Source organism: Gossypium hirsutum, chromosome A10, assembly GCF_007990345.1.
Source record: "Gossypium hirsutum isolate 1008001.06 chromosome A10, Gossypium_hirsutum_v2.1, whole genome shotgun sequence".
In the NCBI taxonomy this organism is placed as follows: Eukaryota; Viridiplantae; Streptophyta; class Magnoliopsida; order Malvales; family Malvaceae; genus Gossypium; species Gossypium hirsutum.
The window spans coordinates 103,720,253-103,740,925 of record NC_053433.1 but is presented as its reverse complement, the minus strand read 5'-3'; the positions used below and the strand labels follow the sequence as shown (position 1 = coordinate 103,740,925).

The window sequence follows — 20,673 nt, the reverse complement described above, 5'->3', positions numbered from 1 at the left end:
CACGTGGTTCACCAATGAAGGGTGTGGCACTGAAGGCCCACTGGCCGAAACTGAGGTAAAAGAAAAGATGAGTTTTCAAGTATTAAGATTCCATTCCATGAGCAGAAATGGTTGATTCCGTGTTTTCCATATGCCTAACATTATCATAAGTGAACTGCCCCTTTACACTTCTCTGTTGTGCTTTCTAAGTGCTTGAGAAATCATACCAACTCCTATGTTACTTCAATTTGGGTGTTTATGTTTGATATGTGTTCGACACAAGCTTTTCAATGTATTTTTTTCTTTTTTATGTATTTGGAGGATATCGGATACTAGGGTTGAATATGAATATTTCAATAAAAAAAAATCGGTGAAACATAACTAAGGAACTAAATTCTAATATAATATTCAAATCTTAGATCTCATGCTGAATGAAACTCGAAATTACATATGTTATTACCACTAGACCACTAGTAGCTATACATATAGTCTAGTTGGAGATTAGGTGAAAAGTGTCAAATTGGGTTTAGTGCAAGAAAACGAAGTGTTTGAGGGACTGAAAGATCCCTTTGTTTATATATATATATAGTAATATTCCAGTGAGGACTGTTAATAAAGAAAGTTACTGATGGAGCAAAATGGAAAATGAAAATGACTTTGGAACTAATGCTAACTGATAAATGTAGAAATATATTTCATCATCATGAGTGCACTTCAAATCAAATGTCATATGGATTTAGGCTAAGAACCATTCTAGATAGCAAGGGCTTGCTTTCAAAGTGCCTAGATGCTTTGCAATGAACAAAGCTCTCCATCTGTAAGACTTTAATTATTGTTCAGCTGGCAACTAAGTTACTTATAATCTTCATTTTTGTGAAGGACACTTGTTTAAAGCATATACAGAAAGAAAGATATGAGATCCTCCAAATACTTAGAAAAATATTTTGTGCAGAAAAACTGAACATACTCGTGTCATACACATATTTATATATGTATTTGACATTCACACCTGAGTCCTATGTAACATAGGATTTCAGCACAAATACTCATGCTAAATGATCTAGTCTGATAGGCCAACTCTGGAATTAATATTAGAAAGGAGAAAATCCCTGCCCAAACTCAAATTAAGGAGGTCCCTCTGTTCCATTTTCTGGTTCATGATTCATCTTTTTATATTTCCTAATAAACTCATTACAATCACATACAACTGGACATGAATTTGTATGCAAACCCTCATATAAGTATCAAATAGTTCTCTCTATGCATATGCATAAACAAACCTAACTTTAAAAATGCCAAAAGAAACATTAGAAAAACTACTCTAAGGTCCCCTTTTCTCTCATCTGGTTGGAGAACTATTTTAAGACCAGTATCAACCAACCTCATCTGCAGGAACTGGTACATCAGCTTGTTGTCCTCCTGAAGAATTTCCATGTGGTCGGATTCCGTTTTCGATCTCCACTGCACCATCACTGCTGCTAGTTGCCTGATCCAACAATGACTGCCTGCAAGTTGGGCAAGATGAGTGTGACAGCAACCATGTATCTATACACCTTACATGGAAACCATGGTTACATTTTGGCAACACCCTAACTTTTTCACCACCCATGAATTCTCCAAGGCAAATTGGACACTCAGTAGCCTTCATATCCATCCCTGAACCATACACGGCCACCGGAAGCCGACGCAACGCGCTCTTCTTCAGGCCCGTCGCGGCAGCCAAACGCGCCGCGGTCTCTTCCGTGGCGTCCAAACCAAACCTTCTGCCGCAACGGAAAGTGCAACGCATAATGGAGTTTAGTCCTAGAGCACATATCAATGCACAAAGCAAAGCCGCTAGGATGATCACCATGTTGGTGTCAAAGTTGGCTTCATTGGCGAAAGCGTTGCGCGTCCTGCTTCCATTCGGTAGCGATGGCGATGCGTTCGGTTGCGTATCGAGGAGAAGGCGGTGCGGTCGATGGTAAAGAGTGGTCACCATTGCTGTTTTAGCTTGCATCATCCCCAAAAGCTTATATAAAAAGAGTTACTAAAAGTTCACCTCTCTCATTTGCTGCTGATGAATGAAACAAAATTAAAATCCCTTGGCTTGTTTGCTTGAAACTCGTGGTTTGGCTAAGCAAAGATGGGTGCAGCTGCAGCTGATATATAAAGAAAGTGAGGGCTTATGCTTTCTTTCATTGGGTTCTTGTAGATCAGCTTTTTAACTAAAGGGAGATACGGGGCTTTAGAGTTAGGGTTATGTGCCTGTCAGCAACTTCCAACTAAGATAAAGACACCATTAAAAAGCATCTCCTTTTGGTGATTGGAGGAAAAGGGAAGGCTTTCATAGTACAACAGAGAGTGAGAATGCAAAAATAGAAGCTATGGCTTCCCACACCACAAAGATTCCATGTAAACCAGTTAAAAGCTTAAAACCTTTACTCCCATCATATCACCGGCTACAAGGACAGGGTTGAAGGATATAATTATGGAGATTATGAGGACAATAATTTGGGGTTTCCAAGGTCTACTGGTTACCAATTTGTAGCAGACAAGAGTCGGGAAATTATTTGGTTGGAGTTGGAATGGAGGGGAGCTCATAAATATAAATGGGACCCTGAAAGCAATAGAGAAGGGGCTCTATGCAGGAGATGATTATTACAGCTCTAACCCTCTTTTTTTGTTTGGTGGAACTTGAATAATTAGTGATAAACATGAATTTCAGAAAGTAAAATATCAGCAGGGCCGAAATAAGATATTTACAGATGGAAGGAGATGCTAAGTACTAAATTAAAAAATAAATAAGATAACGTATGCCAATGTATTACTACTGACAGTGAGAGATCAAATGACAGCCACGAGAGTTGGATTGGACTTTAGAAGCAAACAATTAGAAAGAAAACAAAGGTGGCTAAGGAATTTTATTATTATTATTGTTATTCTTTATTTTCTTGGAATTTGATTAGATTTGTTTCTCTAATATTTTTACTTTTGGGAAAACTATACCAACCCATATTTAAAATATATTCGCTTATAAGGTTGGATTAAAAATACACTATTTTATTTTTTAAATATTTTTACCATTTATTTTTATTTTTTTATACTTAATAATCATAAATATACATTATTAAATTACGTTATATTCTAATATAATTTATTTTTTCAATTAATAAATAAAACTTTTTTAAAAGTTACAAATACAATTGCATTTGCATATACAAATATACATCTCAATAATTATAATCAAAATTAAAAGTACAGTTGAATTAATAACTACTATACATGTAGACCTAAACCAAAATGAATCCATAAAAGGCTCCACATATAATAGGACATAAACTAGAATAAATATGAATTAAGAAATCACCCGTGATTTACACAGTATATAACTCGAACATAGGATTTAAAGTTCCTAGATTCTTAGACTCCTTTTGGATGAGAGTTAAAATTAGTTTTGGTGAGATTAAAAATAATTGTAATAGTGAAATTAATTAATGTAACAATGAGAGTAAAATACGCGACGAAATTTATGTTTAGATTTAAACGTAATTATGATAATGAGAGAAGAATAGAAAATAATTATTAAAAATGTTAAATTAAAATGTATATTTAAAATATTTCACTGGTGTCCTGCCAAACACGTCAAACTCTTTGGGGTGTTTCAATGGAAGTTCATTTTACTCTTGGAATTTCATTGAACAGAAGGTGTCTTTGCATTTAAAGGAGCCTTAGTTCTCAAAATGTTATTAATGATAATTATATTTTATTTTTATCTTCTCTTTTGTTTTTTGTTTTCCTTTTAAGAATTTTTTTTTACAAATAAATGTTAAATGTTTAAATTTCAGTTTAGTTTTGGAGATGTTTTTTTTTTTTACTTTTACATTTTAATCAATTTCTTTTCCATCAGAATTTTTCTAAATAATAGTAATTAGTTAATTTTAGATAAAAAATTAATGAATTTATCTCAAAGTTAATATATAACTAAATATATATATTTAAAATACTTAATTTTTATTATAGTTTTTCTTTTAACTTTTAGTTTTTTTTATAAAAAAATTAAGGGAAGAAATTATCAAGTTTGAACATATGATTCGATGTCAACAAAAACTTAAGAAGCACAGAAGGCAGGTAGTTGATATTTCCGAATTAATTCTGAGATTTTTTTCATTATTTGAAAAAAAAAATATTAAAATTTTTATATTAGTGACATCTTAAAATTATAAAGGTTTTAGTATTAAAGCAAAATGTCACATCCCGAAAATGGGGTTAGAAGAATCAAGGGTTGCAAGTGAGTCAGAGGTTACTGTTAGACTTTTATGTTTTCCTTTGTATTTGAGAGACAAGAATGAGGTTACTAATTTAGTGGTACGATGTTAACTTACCCTTTGATCTTGTGTTTGAATCCCTGTGTGTGCAAATGAAAATTATTTTAATTTTTTTTCAATTCTAAAGAAAATCTAATGGGTTAAAGTTTTGTTAAATTTTATTTTATTTAGTTATATTTTTTAATTTTTTTTTATTTTTGAAAAGGAGATTCCTTAATTCCCCCTCGCATTTCCCTCATTTTCTCTCTCATCAGTCTCCCTCTTCTCATTTTTTTTCCTTTCCAATTTCAGATTCTGGTTCTTTTTGGCCATTGTGTTTTCTTTTTGACACCATCTTCTTTGATCTTTGATTTTACTTATTTGTTCCGCTAATTATTATACCTCAAGTTCTAATAATTTTTAGTTGCCTTATTTGTTCTCTTGTTTTTGTTCAATCAAGTGTCGAATTGGGTGAGTATAAATGTGTAAACTCGAAATTATATAGGGTTTTTCTACATATTTTTACCACCTTTTTACTTAATAAATATGATAATCTTGAGTTACTGTTATTAAAATAAGTGAATTTTACTTAATTAGTAATATTGGGTATGAATTTATAAAGTATGTGAAATTGTGCTTAATTACATAATTTTTTGTACATATTTTATATTATTTCATGTTAATTTATTAATATGTGATTTTTCACTATGTTGGAGGACTATTGAAGATGTGATTAATGTGAATGAAACATGGACATGCACAAATTAGTTCATGTGGATGACAGGACCATGTAATTTGGGCCGTGAGATTGATAATTTGACCCAATAAAAGAGGTGCTAAAAGATGGACATGTCTGCTACATTATTGGACTGAGAAATCATCCAACAAGGGAGAACTAAGCTCAGTTTCGACACAAGTAGATGGAAGCCCAAAAGCAAGCTTTGGGGTATTTAATTGAAGGTTCTTATAGTTGGAAAATAATCAGAAATTAGCCCAACTACTTCACTGTCAAAACCGTCCACCCTATGGCTATTAATAGCTTTGATTTGTATTCAAAATGAGGAGACTTAGTCATCCCCTTCTCTTTGAAATATAGACAGCCATGTGTGGTAGAAAAAAAAGGAATTCAAATGTTATTTTTAGCTAACTCTACCCCTTACCTTCACCTATAAATCCCATACATCTATCACTTCTCAAATCATCCCTCATATATCATTTCTCTACATTCTATTTCCCTTTTTCCTCCCCTTTGCATAGCTGTTCATCTCTTTTCCATCATTTAACAGCAAAAGCTTTGTCAAAAACATTCTTTGACTGGCCACCTTAGGAACTCCTTAGCAAAAGAAGCATCGAGCAAAACGGAGGAGTGCATCAATCAGAATAGATTTGAAAGGCTGCTGAACTAAATAGAGTTTACTCTTTCCTCTTGTTTTTTATTTTAATCATGTTTGCTTTGAGTTTATTGTTTTTGACATCAACAATGATATTTTAAATCCTATTTGCTAGAATGATTATGTTAATCCAATAATATTTATTTTATTCATGTTTAACATGTTTAGGCCTCAGTCAATCATGTTTTCAATTAATATCATGATGTATTTCATTCATATGTAATTGGGTGCACTCCGATTAGCTGAACAATCCTAACCAGACGACGGTTAGTAAACACATAATGGAAAAGTGCAATGCTCAATTTAGATCCTTAAACCTAACTAAGTTGAGGTTCGTAATATCTTTAGTTAGCTCTATTGCCTTGCGTAGTTTTTAGGTTATGTAATTAAATTGTTGTAAACGTAAATGTCCTTGTGAACTTACATAAATGCTAAGAAACCCTTAGTTAATATGATTAGTAAAATGCATATTTAACTAAGTAAAATACTCCGAAATGACTTAATTTGGTTTCCAAACTCATGAAAGATCTAGTTGTTGTGGAAGTATTTCCGAACATTATTAAGTATGATAAAGTAAATTGAATTTATTAATATAATTATCCTAGCCCATTTAATGTTGATTGTTTTTGTTGCTAAAGCTATTCATCCATACATTTAGGTAAATTGCATCTAGATTAGAATTGCACAGGGATCAATCTTTGCATCTAGTTAATTTACTTAGTTTAATCATCACCATCCAAATTATTGAGTTTTTCATCAAATTGTTATTTATAATTTTACAAATAATCGATTAACATGCACAACCCCTATATAGACTATAACTCATTTTACTTACTTATTACTTGAATGACTGTGTAAACTTGCACAAACCTCATTACAAATTGTCATTTCCTTTTGGTTTTAGATTAATTTCTTTGATTCTTTTATATATGTTTTCGATCGAAATTCTTTTAGATTTAGCATGTTGTGAAATTGAGTTTTCAGATCGGTTTAATTGAGGTGCATCGATTGATTTTTGTGCGTTGGAATCATCTTTCAGGTGTGTTTTTTAAACACTCTAATTATAGGTCATTTTGTTGACAATTTTCATGATTTGTAGCAAGATTTGGGGTGGTTTTTGAACCACACGGGCATGTGCCGCACACGGGGGGTCCATACAGCCGTGTGCCGCTTTAGAAATTAGGCTGGTTTTCTTGTCACATGGCTTGGAGTGGGTAACATAGCCGTGGGACCCATGTTGGAAATTTTTTTTGATCACACACAGGCGTGTCTTTTAGCAACACGGTCATGTCTCCAATGCATATGAATTGACAAGGAGTTACATGATCTGCTCACATAGTTGTGTACCTCAGTCACACGGGTGTGCCTTTCAGCCAAATAGCCGTGTACCCTGTCACACAGTCTAGACCTTCCTACACTGCCTGGCCACACAGCCGTGTGGTCCTATTTTGTAATTTTTTCTACCTATTTGCAAATTGTTTCGTTTTGGTCCCCGAGTGATCTTTTGCTCGTTTACATCTCTGTAGAAGTTTTTGGGACACCGTTATTGCTTGAATTTATTTATGTATATGTACTCCTAAGATTAAATTTTATTATTCACATAAGTGCTTATATGATATGATAAATGGAAATTGGGTATATTATTATTTCCTCTACTTAGTAATTAAATACGAGTATGATTCTGATTTTGGCTAAATTGAATTGGCTATAAATATGTTTATTGATTATGGAAACCGAAAATGAGTATTTCCAATTCTTTCTATCCGTATGCATAATGCTATTTGCGTTTGCATTTGCATTTGTGGTTGGGGTTTGGTTATGAAGAGAATGAAGTTTGATTTAGCAGTTTTACTACATTATTATAACTTGGTGGTAAATCTGCAATAATTCAAGTGGCAAATGACCACATTATGGTGTGAATTGGCTGGATGGATCCACAATAACCAAATACTGGTGTGTAGAGGTTAGAAAAGATTCAATATACCCTTACTGGTGTGGAATGGATGATGGAGTTGGTGTGTAGCGATTGGATATGTGGGATTTTACACCATATTACATATGAATACATTTTGCATATTTGTTTAGTTAATTTAATAATATGATATGCCAATTTGCTATGATCTATGTTTATAGTTGGATTATGGTAATTGTAAATTTGATCGACTGTTTGTTGTTACGTCGTTTACTTTTGTTTAAGAATCACACTGACTTCGTAGCCTATCCCTTAGTTTATCCCTTTTCAGGTAACCTGTGTGGTTAGGACACAGACTTAGCGAATCAGAGGTCTTAGAGTTAATCTCTTTGGTTTGGTTTAATAAGTTTTTTCCTAAGGTTTATATAAATTAATTTTAGTTGGATTATATGTAAGGTTATATGAAGTGTGGTATGTAATTTGTTTTCAGACTTGTAACATTATGGGTTTTTGGTTTTGAGCTAAGATTATGTTTACGCATGGGTTTTGGTCGTTGGTTTGGTAGTCTATTATGTTACAATTTTTGGACCAAGATTTGGATTTTACATTCATGGTTTTCAATCAAATGGGGAATCGATGAGTTTTTTTGTTGATACATTGGTTTGAACATCGATAAACAACTTGCTAATCCAATATGTTTTCAAAGTTTAAAACATTAGTTGTTAAGTTGATTTTAAATTAATTTATATGTTGATTGAAGTAACATTGATAAATAAATGATAAGTTTAATATTGATTTTATTAAGTTTGGGAAAAGAGGTTTTTGAAATGAAATTGTGGAACTTGATCGGTATTTTGTTGTGGGTCATTCCAGTGGCCAATGTGACCTCTAAAATCTAGTCAAAACTTCTAGGTCAGGTTTTGGGGTGTTACACAAAACCTATTGGATTAGACAAATAAATGATAGCTCTTAATATAGAGTGATAAATACACATCTTCTAAACTTGGGATTTGAAGCACTTGTGAATGGAAAAAAACTCCAACCGTCAAGTTTCAAGCTATCCAACCTTATATGGGTAAAGTTTCATTTTTTAAGAAAAAATTAATTTTTTATGTTTAGGCATGATAAATTGATAGTTGCTGAGTGGCACTCGGCAATGCCAATTGTAGAATGCCACTGAGATGGTTAAATATTTGTCTTATTTGGTTTGAAAATTTAATGAAGGAAATCTTTGAACCTATTAATCTGTTGTTTTATTGAAGATGCTATGGTCCATCTATGGAAAACCAATCTTTGGCTTTAGAAGATTGGATTGGATTTGAGTGAATCAAATCAACCCTTAGAATATGGAAGATCGGTTAAAACTGTGTGCTATTTTGGAAATCATATTTTTGATTGATTTTATTTTAATTATTGTGATTGTAATAGTTATTTTCAAGGAGTCACTTTGTATTCATTTAGTTTCTATGTTAGCAAGCCAAAATTGATGTATGCTTTGAAGCTTGTCTAAGAAATGTGATGAGAAATTAGTAAGTGCATTCTAATCTGTTCATTGATGAACTATTTTTGTGAGAGAGTGTAAACTAAATTATAAACATTATTAAGTGTTTACTACTCAAGTTCTTAGGGGAAGAATTTAGAGGTGAGTGTTCCAATCTTTAGGTACAAAGATGAGATACCTATACTTGGGGATGATAGAGTGTGAATCCCTAAGATTGAGAATGGTAACTATTCCTACTAGAAGGCTAAAATGAAAGCCTACATTAAGTATGTTGATGAAAAGGCATGTAGATATTTTCTTACTAGCTGACAAGCTTCTATTGTAGATTTTGATACTAAAAAGATTCCTAAGCCTGAGGTTGAGTGGACAAATAGAGAGGAGAGAGTTGTTTATGCAAAATCTAAAGCCCTGTATGTCATATTTTATGGTATCGATATGCAAGAGTTCAAACAAATTTCCAAATACACTATGACAAAGGAAGCTTGGGAAATTCTTCAAACTGTTTATGAGAGAACTAATATTGTCAAGCAATCCAAGATGTAGATGCTAACCACCAAATTTAAGACCTTGAGAATGCAAGATTCTTAAACTATTGGTGAGTTTTATACCAAGTTGTCTGCCCTGTCAAATCAAGCATTTGCCCTTAGTGAAGAGTACTCAAACTCTAAACTAGTAAGGAATGTCTTAAGGTTACTACCTGAAAGAGTCTCTACCAAAGTGACTGTCATTGAAAAGGCCAAAGATCTAGAAAACTTGAAAGTGATAAGTTGATAAGATCTTTACAAACTTTTGATTTGAACTTGGATGAGCCCAACAAGGTTAAATCTGAGGGAGAAAGATATATTGCTCTCTGATGAAGTATCAATTCCTAATATCTCTACCATAGAAAAGCTTTAAGAGTAGGTTGCTCTACTTGTAAAAAACTCCAACAAAGCTTTTAAAAAATAAGCTAAGAGGTTCAAGAAGTTTGAGACATCAAAGAACACTCCTAAGAACAAGACAAAAGGTGTTGTTGCCAATGAGGAGAATGGGAAAGATAAAAAGAAAGGCATCCAGTGTCATAATGCCTTGGATATAGACATATCCAAGCAGAGTGTGCTAACACTCTTAAGAAGAAAAAGAAGGTGGTATGTGCATCATAGTGTGATGAGGAAACTTCAAGAAATTCTGAGTCTGATGGGGAATAAGTGAATAACTTTGTTGCCTTCACTTCAAGTGTGCTATATGGTTTTGAGGTTGAGATAGATGATGACTCTGATGGAGGTTTTAATAGAGAGTTCCTGAACACTAGCAAGACCATGCTGAGTAAATGGGAACAAGTGTGTGAGTTGAACACTTATTTGTCATAAGAAAATGCTCAACTAAAGGAAGAAAACATGAAGCTAGTCAAGCATGTTGAGGCTAAAGAGCCTTTGTTAAGCGATGAGTTGGAGAATCTTATCAATACAGAGGAGCTGGCTGAAACAAAATTGCTTTTAGAAAATTTTATTTCTAGGAGTCACAAACTGGATGAAATACTCTCTTTTAGAAATAGGTAACCTAAGAGAGGTGTAGAAAGATTTTTCAATAAAGGGGAAGCTATTATAGAAAGTCCAATTGTGTTTGTGAAAGCATCTAAGCAAAATGAAGTTGTTGAATGCTTAACTGAGGCTTTTGTGATTAAAACTAATAAGGTTTCTAGTCGATCTAGAATTATTTGACATTATTGTAACAAACATATGCATATCACACCAAGGTGTTTCAAGGTATTGCATTATTGAAGGTGATAATACTCTAAAATGACGTGTTTTTATATATTAATCATGTGTTTATTTTGAGCTTGAGCCTACTAATTTGAGCTATTTATGTCTTTTTATCTTTTAGGGACTAAATTGGAGGTGAAGAGTAAATTCAAGGGAAAAAGCGTCAATTTAGAGATTAAATGGGCCAATATGCAACATGGGACAAATATGGTGCCAAAAGTGCGAACATAGAAGGCACAAGGACTTAAAAGCAAATAGAAGAGATTTTATTTTGGAAGACTCTATTTTATTTTATTTTATTTTATTTATATTAGGATAATTAATATTAAGATAAATATTAGGATTATTTAATTTTAGGATTTTATTTTAATTATCTTTAATTATCTTTAATTAAATGTATTTATCTTTTAGAATTTAATTTAAATTAGACTATCTTCCTAGCACTATAAATAGGGGGTGAAGTGACTCTATTTGGGGGTTCATCTTTTCTATAAACACTCTCCCCCCAAAAGTCTTTTGTTCTTTCCATATTTTTCTTTCAATAAAATTTCTTTTTCCATAATTTTATTTACTTTCCCACCATTATCATGAGCCACTAAAACCTATCTAGCCGGAAGTTGTCAATATTCCCCCAAAAAGGGTTCTTGAGGCCTAGAATTCGTACTTAGCCTTCTCGCCAAGTATTCATCGTTTCTCCGCACTATGAGCTGACGCTTCCATCCATGGCCCTTAAGAAGTAAGCTTTTCAACGTATGCAAAGGCGGCCGCTTTGTATGTTTTAGAAGGATTACACAGTCGATTCGTTAACTTACTACGTCAGAGGTTGGCAAGCCAAAGAGACAAAATGGCGTGGGATTCGCCATTGAGAAGCATTGATCTAGCATAGATTACTGGCTAGAGTCAGGTTCCCTAAAAATCGTAAGTCTAATCTTTGGAGCTAGTGGTCGTAGGCGTCCTCTTCCACTATAACTGGCTTACTTGAGTCGAGAAGGATCATCCAAAAGCCAAGGATTGAGCCCAAGGTGGAATGAGACAACCGGAGGCTGGAACTTTCCAATAAGAATTTGTTTTCTCTTAAAACTCTCTTTATTATTTTTACTATTTTCGTAATCATAATTTTAGTAAACTTTAAATTCTGTTTTTATTTTATTTTCGCTTCCAAAATCAATTCTTAAATTCTATTTTTTTTATTTTTTTCAGGAACGCAGGATTTCTTGGGCACGATTCTGCCCAGGATTTCGAGATTTGACCCTATTTCCCCTTTACTATTTCTTTTTCGTTATTTACAGGGAATAGGATATTTTTGGTGCTCTCAACGACCACATCAGAAGGTGGAAAACCTCAGTGCTAGCTAAAGTGCCAACTGCACAAAGCAATTGAAATGCTAGAAGACAAAAACATGTTTGGAGGAAGAAAAAAGCAAAGTGTTTACTTGTAGCACATAGATTTTTGAAGGTTTCTCATGAAGATGTATGGTATTTCAACAGTGGTTGTTCTAGACATATGACAAGGAATCACAATTTTCTTGTTGACTTTGAAGACTATCCTAGCGGGAGAGTTACCTTTGGAGATGGAAAAAAGGGGTACATTCTTGAAAAAGGTACACTAGATGCTCCTGGTTTACCTAAGTTGAAAAATGTAAGTTTAGTGGATGGTTTAAAAGCTAATCTTGTCGATATAAGTCAGTTGTGTGACCAAGGATGTTGATCAACTTCACCAAATATGGTTGTGAAGTTTCTTCCAAGACAAAAAAGAATATTATGGAAGGGGTCAAGACCTTCGATAATTATTGTCAGGGGTATTCCTAAATTGAATGTTGATGAACCTAAAGTCTATAGCAGTTGTTTGAAGGGTAAGCAGTATAGGGAAATGTATAAAAGAGTATTTCAAACCTAAACATCTATGTTACTAAAGTTGCTTCACATGAATTTGATTGGCCCTATGCAGATAAAGAGTATTGGTGATAAGAGATATGTGCTAGTTTACATGGATGATTATTCAAGATTCACTTGGGTGAGATTTCTTAAAGACAAATATGACACATTTGAAGTCTCCAGGAAGTAGTGTAAGACCTTGATGAATAACAATGGTCGTGTTATTAGAATGATCAGAAGGATAAGAAGAGACCAGGAAAAGGAATTTGAAAATGAATATTTTGTTGTTTACTATAAGGATAAATGAATTAAGAATAAGTTTTCTACTCCAAAAACTCCATAGCATAATAGAATTCTAGAAGGAAAGAAAAGGCTAGTGCAAAAGATGGCTAAAGTGATGCTAAACAATAAAGGTGTTACTCACAAGTTCTGGGTAGAGGTTGTTAACATAGCTACCTATATGATAAATAGGGTTCATTTAAGTCTAAAAAATCAAGCCACCTCTATGAGTTGTGAAAGGGTAGAAAACCAAGTGTGAAATACTTTCATGTCTTTAGAAGTACCTACTTTCTTTTGAAAGATCAAGAGCATCAAGAGAAGTTTGACTTCAAGTCTAATAAAGTTGTTTTTCTGAGGTATACCACAAATAGTAGAGCTTACAGAGTTTACAATAAGAGGAAACAAAAGGTAAAAGAGTCTATTAATATGGGGATTGATGATAAGAGCTTGTGTGGAACCAATCAAATTGATGATGATCCTCTGAAATTTGTAGTAGAAGTTGTATTATCGACTTTAAGTGACCATTCACAAATAGATGACAAACATGTTGATAAAAGTAAGAAAGATGAAGATGTAACTGAGGTAAAAGATCATTGTGATGGTTTTGATCAATTTCAATCCTCTTCTAGAGTCAGAAAGAATCACTCTACAAGTGATATCATTAGAGATATTCGTAATGGTGTTTGAACTAGAGGAAAGCCTAGATAGAATTATCGAGACATGGTGAGGTTTGCATTTTACACATCTCAATTCAAGCTTAAGTGTGTTGAGTAAGCTTTTCAAGATACAGAATAGATCCAAGCCATGCAGGATAAACTGTAAAAATTTGAGAGGACTGAAGTTTGGAAACTTGTACCTAGACCTAGTGATTGCAATATCATTGGCACTAAGTGGATCTTTAAAAACAAAATTAATGAGGAAGGGAACATAATGAGAAACAAAGCCAACTTAGTTGCACAAGGGTAAACTCAAATAGAATGAGTTGATTTCTATGAAGCTTTTGCACCAGTGGCAGGACTTGAAGCCATTAGGATGTTGCATTTTGTGGCCATTCATCTTAACATCAAACTGTATCAAATGGATGTCAAGAGTGTCTTCCTAAATAGGAACTTGATGAAAGAGGTTTATGATACACAATCAAAAGATTTTGAAGACCCTACATATCCTAACTATGTGTACAAATTGAGTAAAGCCTTGTATGGTCTCAAATAGGCACCTCATGCAAGGTCTGAAAGGCTAACTCAGTTCCTTGTTACTCAAGGTTTTGAAAGGGGTTTTGTGATAAAACCTTATTTATTGAAAGGTAGAGAAGGTCAACTATTTTGGTTCAAATTTATGTTGATGATATCATATTTGGAGCCACTTCAACAGCAGCTAAAGACAACTTTGTGAGGCTTATGCAAGGTCAAATTAAGATGTGTATGGTAGGTGAATTGAGCTGCTTTCCTGGAATCCAAATTAAGCAAATGAATAATGGGACTTTTGTTTTACAAGAAAAGTATGCAAAGAATTTGGTTAAAAAATTTTGGTTGGAGAATGCTAAAACAGCTAGGAAACCTATGGCTATTGGTGAGAAATTGTCCAAAGATGATAAGGGAGTGGCCATTTTAGAGATTACTTATAGAATTATAACTGGTAGTCTCTTATACCTTACTACTTATAGACCTAATTTGTCGTTTAATGTGGGAGTATATGATAGGTACCAAGCAAGTCCAAGAGAGTTTCATGTTAAAGTTGTGAAGAGGATTATCTGATATGTCCATGGAATTACTAATTTGGGAATGTGGTTTTCAAAGGATAGCATTTTGAATCTAGTTGGTTCCAGTGATACTGACTAGGCAAGTAATATTGATGATAGGAATAGTATATCAAGTGGTTGTTTCTACCTTGGTTTGAACTTGGTGTTATGGTATAGTAAGAAGTAAGTTTCAATGTCATTGTCTACTGTAGAAGCTAAGTACATTGCTACAAGGAGTTGCTGTGCTCAACTGCTATGGATGAAGCAAATGTTGAAGGGTTTTGATGTTGAGTTGGATATGGCTATTGTTTTTTTGATAACACAAGTGCCATTAACATTTTCAAGAATCCAAATGCAACATTCGAGGACTAAACATATTGACATAAGGTATCATTTCATAAGGGATTTGATTAAGAATGGTGTTATTGTGCTTAAGCTCATGTCTACATAAGATAAACTCGATGGATGTAGATAGGTTAAAGTAGTTGATGTCCTTAATTGGTTTGTTTTGGATCTAACTGACTCAGATAAGTTTTTAGAAGCCATCCAAATGTAGAAGGCCTAATGCCATTTTGAGTAAGGTTATTTTTTTATTCAAAATTTTGTTAGAAAAATTTCTTTTTCTGATTTGTTCCTTTCACCAAATCCTGCAAAGAAAAGCTTGTTTTAAAGGAATGGCAATAATTGTGCATTTTTCATTAATGTGTGATTGAAAATTGATTTGATTGTATTTCCAAAAAGTGTCACATCTTGAAAATCGGATTAGAAGAAATTGGGTTAGTGAAATCAAGAGTTGTCGTCTTATTTTGAATTAAAGTTGTGAAAATTATGAAAAAATACTTAATTTGGTCTAGTGGATATGTGTTCTGTATGCGTGTGACAGGTCATAAGTCCAAATCCTATCTTCTACAATTTTGTTAATTTTTATCTCAATTCCTATCCCTAGTCTTTTGACTTAAATCTTATTTCCGTGCAAATTATAACTAAATGAGCTTGCTGGTTGAGTGGTAAGGTGTTAGTTTACCCTTAGGTCTTGTGTTTGAATTCCTACGTGGGCAAAAATAGAATTAGTAATGCTATTTTTCATGTGTTAGAAATTGAGTTTAATTCAAATTCTTAATTGTTGGATGGGATAGAAGCAATCAAATTTCTTAGGATTATAATTAACTAATATCTTATTTTTATTTACTTGATTTTTAATTGTTTTTAAACATATTTTACCTAAAATCCTGTCCACTATCCACTTTCAATTCAAGTTTTTTTTTTAGTTTTGTTTATTTCTTTCCTTTCTCATCTGTTACTTTAAGATTTTATTTCTTTTTTCTCTTTTCTTTAGTCTTTTTTTTTGTTCTTTCAATTCCTAGTGCCATTACCTTTAGTCTCGTGCTACGATCATTTTTTTAGCATTTCAGTGCCGTGGTTGATTGAGTTGGGTTATTGTCGTAGTTAAGGTGAGTATGTATATTTTTCGATGTTTAATCAATTTTATGTTATGAAATTGTTGGAAGATTTTGGGTTCTTGAATCTATCTGTATTAATAGTACACGTTTTCGGTTAGGCAAAGGACGTGAAATTCACCACTTTCCTCCAGTGAATTAGGTGTTATTAGACGGTTGTCCCACATGGTAAGTACTTGAACCTCGCTTTAGGACTGAAATTTTGTTTAAAGAATGTGATGTTGGATGGTAATTTGAGGGTTGATCTATTTAATTAGATTAATAATTATGGGATTTTTTAGTTCCCGGTTGCATGGTTAATCAGAGATATTGTCAAGTGTGTGATTCTAACCTAAATCATCAATTAAAACTCAGAAAAACTCGAAAACAGATACTATTTTCGAAAGTATTCTACGTCACATAATCGTGTGTTAGGTTGTGTGGTAGACCGTGTGAACCACACGGTCATGTGCCAAACCCTATGGACCACACGATTTGGGCTATTTGGGCCATATGGACCATTTTTCGAGAATTTTATATATAGGCCCATTTGACCTAAAAGTGCGTAATTAGACCTTCAGTGGGGTCCGTTTGGCTTAAATAAGACTCGAAACGTAACATCTATCAAGATGTGTCAGTATGTGTTATGGTTAAGGTAAGTGAAAAACTTACGTATGATTTGTATTTCGATAACTTTGAAAGTATAATTACGTGTAAAAATATGCATGACTCCTGTAAGTAAAAATAACCATTAGTATAAGTAATATGATATGCTAAGATCTAAGTTATGTGTTGTGTTACACTCCGTATAATATCTATTTATGTATGCATGCCATACAACCTATGTGATATGTATGTATGTTAATGTGATTTTGCATATGCATTGGGGTGGGCTCTGATTTGATGGAGGACGTGTTTTCTGGCAGTAATACTGTAATTTTGGCAATTAAACTGCCATATCTGTCTGGCAGCTCCGCTGTACTATTATGAGTGGCATACCACCACGAACCGATTTGATTGGATGGATAGACTCATATAGTCCTATTTGGTGTTATTGGTTGGGCAGAGTTGGTGTGTAGCGAATGTGGTAGGATCTGTAATTGAATTTGTATAAGAATTTGCATTTGCAATTGTATCTGAATCTGATTATGTGTCTAAATCTGAATATGCATCTGTATCCGATTATGAAATACATCTGATTTTGTATAAGAGAATGTGTATGAGATTTTTTTGATTCTGAAATTATGAATTCTGTTATGATATGTGATGATGAAAATCTGATATTCCAATTTGACATATGTTTATGGTAATGTGTACATTATAAGTAAAATTTTTGTAATGGTATCTACATTTGTGTTTGTTATAAGTATGCATTTTTTATGGGCCGAGTCACACACTGAGCTTCTAGCTTACCCGTTTGCTTAATACGTTTTAGGTGACCTTCAGACTTAGGACTTGGTGGCGACTTCGGCGCTTGGACAACATAATTTGGTATAAGTATATTTTGGATTTTGATTTCAAACTTTATGGTTCTTCGGATTTTAATTTGTTTTGGAACGTAATTTTTGGTTTTTGGTATTTGTTTTTCGCGGATTTATTATTTACAACTCGTAAAAACCCCCAAGACGACATAACTAATGGAACCCTAAGATTTTAAGATATAAGAATTTTTAAAGTATTTTTCCACTGCAAGGTTTTGAAATTAATTACAATGTTTTACAACTCAATTGGTTAAACATTTAGGATTGTTTTTATAAAATTAATAAAACAAGGTTTGCGTTAAAGTGTTCCCACACGATCTTCTGAATACTTGTGTTTTTGATAAATTAAATAACTTTATTACTCTAAAAATAAAACTAAGTTTTCACGTAAGTTAAGCGAAAATGTTTTATGAACGTTATAACCTTCATAATCTAACCTTTAGGACGGATTTAGGGTGTTACAAAAGGTGTCTTTAAAGAGGTTATGCAGTGACCCTAATCGATTCACATTTTCCATAAGTTGTTATTGTTCAAGCTTCTATTCTCTCTTCATTTTTCATCGGTGTTGTCTTTTCATATTCATGATGGCAAGAACAAAAATCACTTCTTAAGAGGAATTGGAAAAGGCTCAAAAAAGGCTTTGAGCTAAAGGGGAAGATACATCTAAACCAGAACTTGAGAGCCATGAGGAAGGAGGCTTAGTGGAGGAAATAGTGCCCACTACCTTTGGCCTTTCAAATTTTCAAGGAAGTCAATAAGAGGAGAAAGAGGGTGGCGATACCTCTACTCAAGATGTCATAACAGAGATTGATGATCTATTGGCAAATCCTCTGGTTCTAAATTATTAACCCATGCTAGAAGAGAAGATGGAATCTTTAATTGATGTAGTGGTCTCTCAATGTAATATCACTTCTGTTCTTGATGAAACTCTTATGTATATCTCTTTAAATGTTGATGCTAGTATCTTTGTTAGTGCTAGTGAAAAATCTGAGTTTGTAACTGACATTAGCTTTTAAGGATTGGATTGGATTCAAGTAAATCAAATCAACCCTTGGAACAAAAAGGATTGATCAAGACTGTGTTTTATCTTGGAAATCATATCTTCGATTGATTGTATTTTGATTATTTAGATTGTAATAACTATTCTCAATGAGTTACTTTGTATTCACTTAGATTTCATATTCGCAAGTCAAAATTGATATATGCTTTGAGGTTTGTCTAGGTTATGTAATGAGAGCTTATTGAGTGCATTCTAATTTGTTCATTGAGGAACTATTTTTTTGAGAGAGTGCAAACTGAATTATAAACATTGTTGAATATTTATTGCCCAAGTTCTCAGGGGGAGAATTTGGAGGTGAGTGTTCTAGTATTTATGTACAAATGTGAGATCTCTATACTTATGGAGTGATAGAGTGTGAATCACTTGTTGTATTTGTGATTAAAGATAGTGTAATTACTCACTGAGCTAGCCTTCGTAAATGTAGGGAAACTGAACTGTGCAAACAAGCATTGATGTTCTTTGAGTTTTTGTTTGCACAATTTTGGTAGTGCTAAGCCGTAGTGGCCATTGCAGTCTAGCACTTCCAAGGCTATTCTCATTTTAAGCAAACAAAAAACTTAAGGTAGCAACATTTTATAAAAAGAATTGAGTTTTGAAGGTGGATTTTTTCTTTAGAATATAGTTTCTTAATTTTGTGAGAACTTATACAAAAATATTATTATAATTTATATAAAAATAATAACTTTTTAAAATATGTTTTTTTAATTTATTTTTTAGAATATGTATATTTTTGGTCTCTTATTATTCACCAATAGAATATTTTATTCAATCATTTTTTATGATGAAAGACCATACTATGAGTCCATCTTAATATTTTTCTAGACTTACTTAAGAATCTTGAACTTGATTGCTATGAATTTGACTTGATGTAATAGTACCTCAACACTCGTTGGTATCTACGTCAAGATATTTTTTCTACATATTGACCTTGACAATCATGAGTGTCAAAGTCATTCTATTTAAAGGTGCTTGTTTCCCTTCTCTTCCCTTTTATATGTTCTACAAAACCTAAAAAAATTGAATACTCTCAAATTCTCTACAAATAATTCTATCTCAAAATCTACAGACTTTAAACTTATTCTAATTACTTCCAAATTTTACTATAGGTCATTGTATTATGTATGTGTTTTTCATTTTTTTCATTTTATGTTATTTAGTTTTTTGAAGCTATTTGGACAATATTATGATATTAATATGTTATTAGTTGTTGATGGTAAATTTGCATGTGTTCTTTTAGCCAACATTATGTTATTATTTATTATCAATTGTTGAATATGTTATATTATAAGGAATTTGTGTTGTTGTTATTGCTTTCCATTATATTGAGTTAATGTTAATCTAATATTTTTTCAATTCTTTTTTGTTCAGAATTGTTAGAATCGTTATTGTTGTTTTTAATGTTGGAAATTTAATATTTGACTGTCTCAACTGAGAAGATGATAGAACGATTTATGGGCTACATTGATTTGAATTGATATATTATTTTGTCTAATATTAGTTTTCTAGAGTTCATATGATGATGTGATGTTGTTATGGGGTTGTGAAATACTTTTTGTTGAATAAGATATAAGTTAAAGAGACTCTAATTCAACCAAAGAGTTGCAATAGCAGATGTCATTGCATTGTGTTTTGTTGATAAAATCTAAGCGGAGTAGTGGGCACAATCATATGATGAAGGTTGGTGATACGACCATATGACAAGAAACCTTATCGAGTGTGTAAAGGAGATTTTGAAGTCCACATGTTAGTTGCCTATTACTACATGAGTTGAAGTAGTGTATTACAGAAGTAACACACTTTGGTTCATACAGGAGAAGTATCATATTTAGATTATGAAAGGTGGACACATCTATTAAAATTTTATGAAGAGATTTGTCGTTAATCAATATGCAACTAACAACTATCTTGTTTTAGAAGTCTCCTGTGAGTTGCTCATATTTAGGGTTAAGGAGACTAAATCTCTAGTGTGAGAAGTACCGCTATGTGAAGTACCA

At 32.8% G+C, this 20,673-nt stretch overlaps 1 protein-coding gene across 1 annotated transcript; it reads right to left on the bottom strand.

Moving 5' to 3' along the window:
- Positions 1–1,125: 1,125 nt before the first annotated feature.
- LOC107896558 (RING-H2 finger protein ATL72) lies at positions 1,126–2,728 on the bottom strand. Its single transcript, XM_016821747.2, has one exon. The coding sequence runs from the start codon at positions 1,979–1,981 to the stop codon at positions 1,352–1,354; it is 630 nt and encodes a 209-aa protein (XP_016677236.1). The 5' UTR covers positions 1,982–2,728; the 3' UTR covers positions 1,126–1,351.
- Between the last annotated feature and the right edge of the window lie 17,945 nt (positions 2,729–20,673).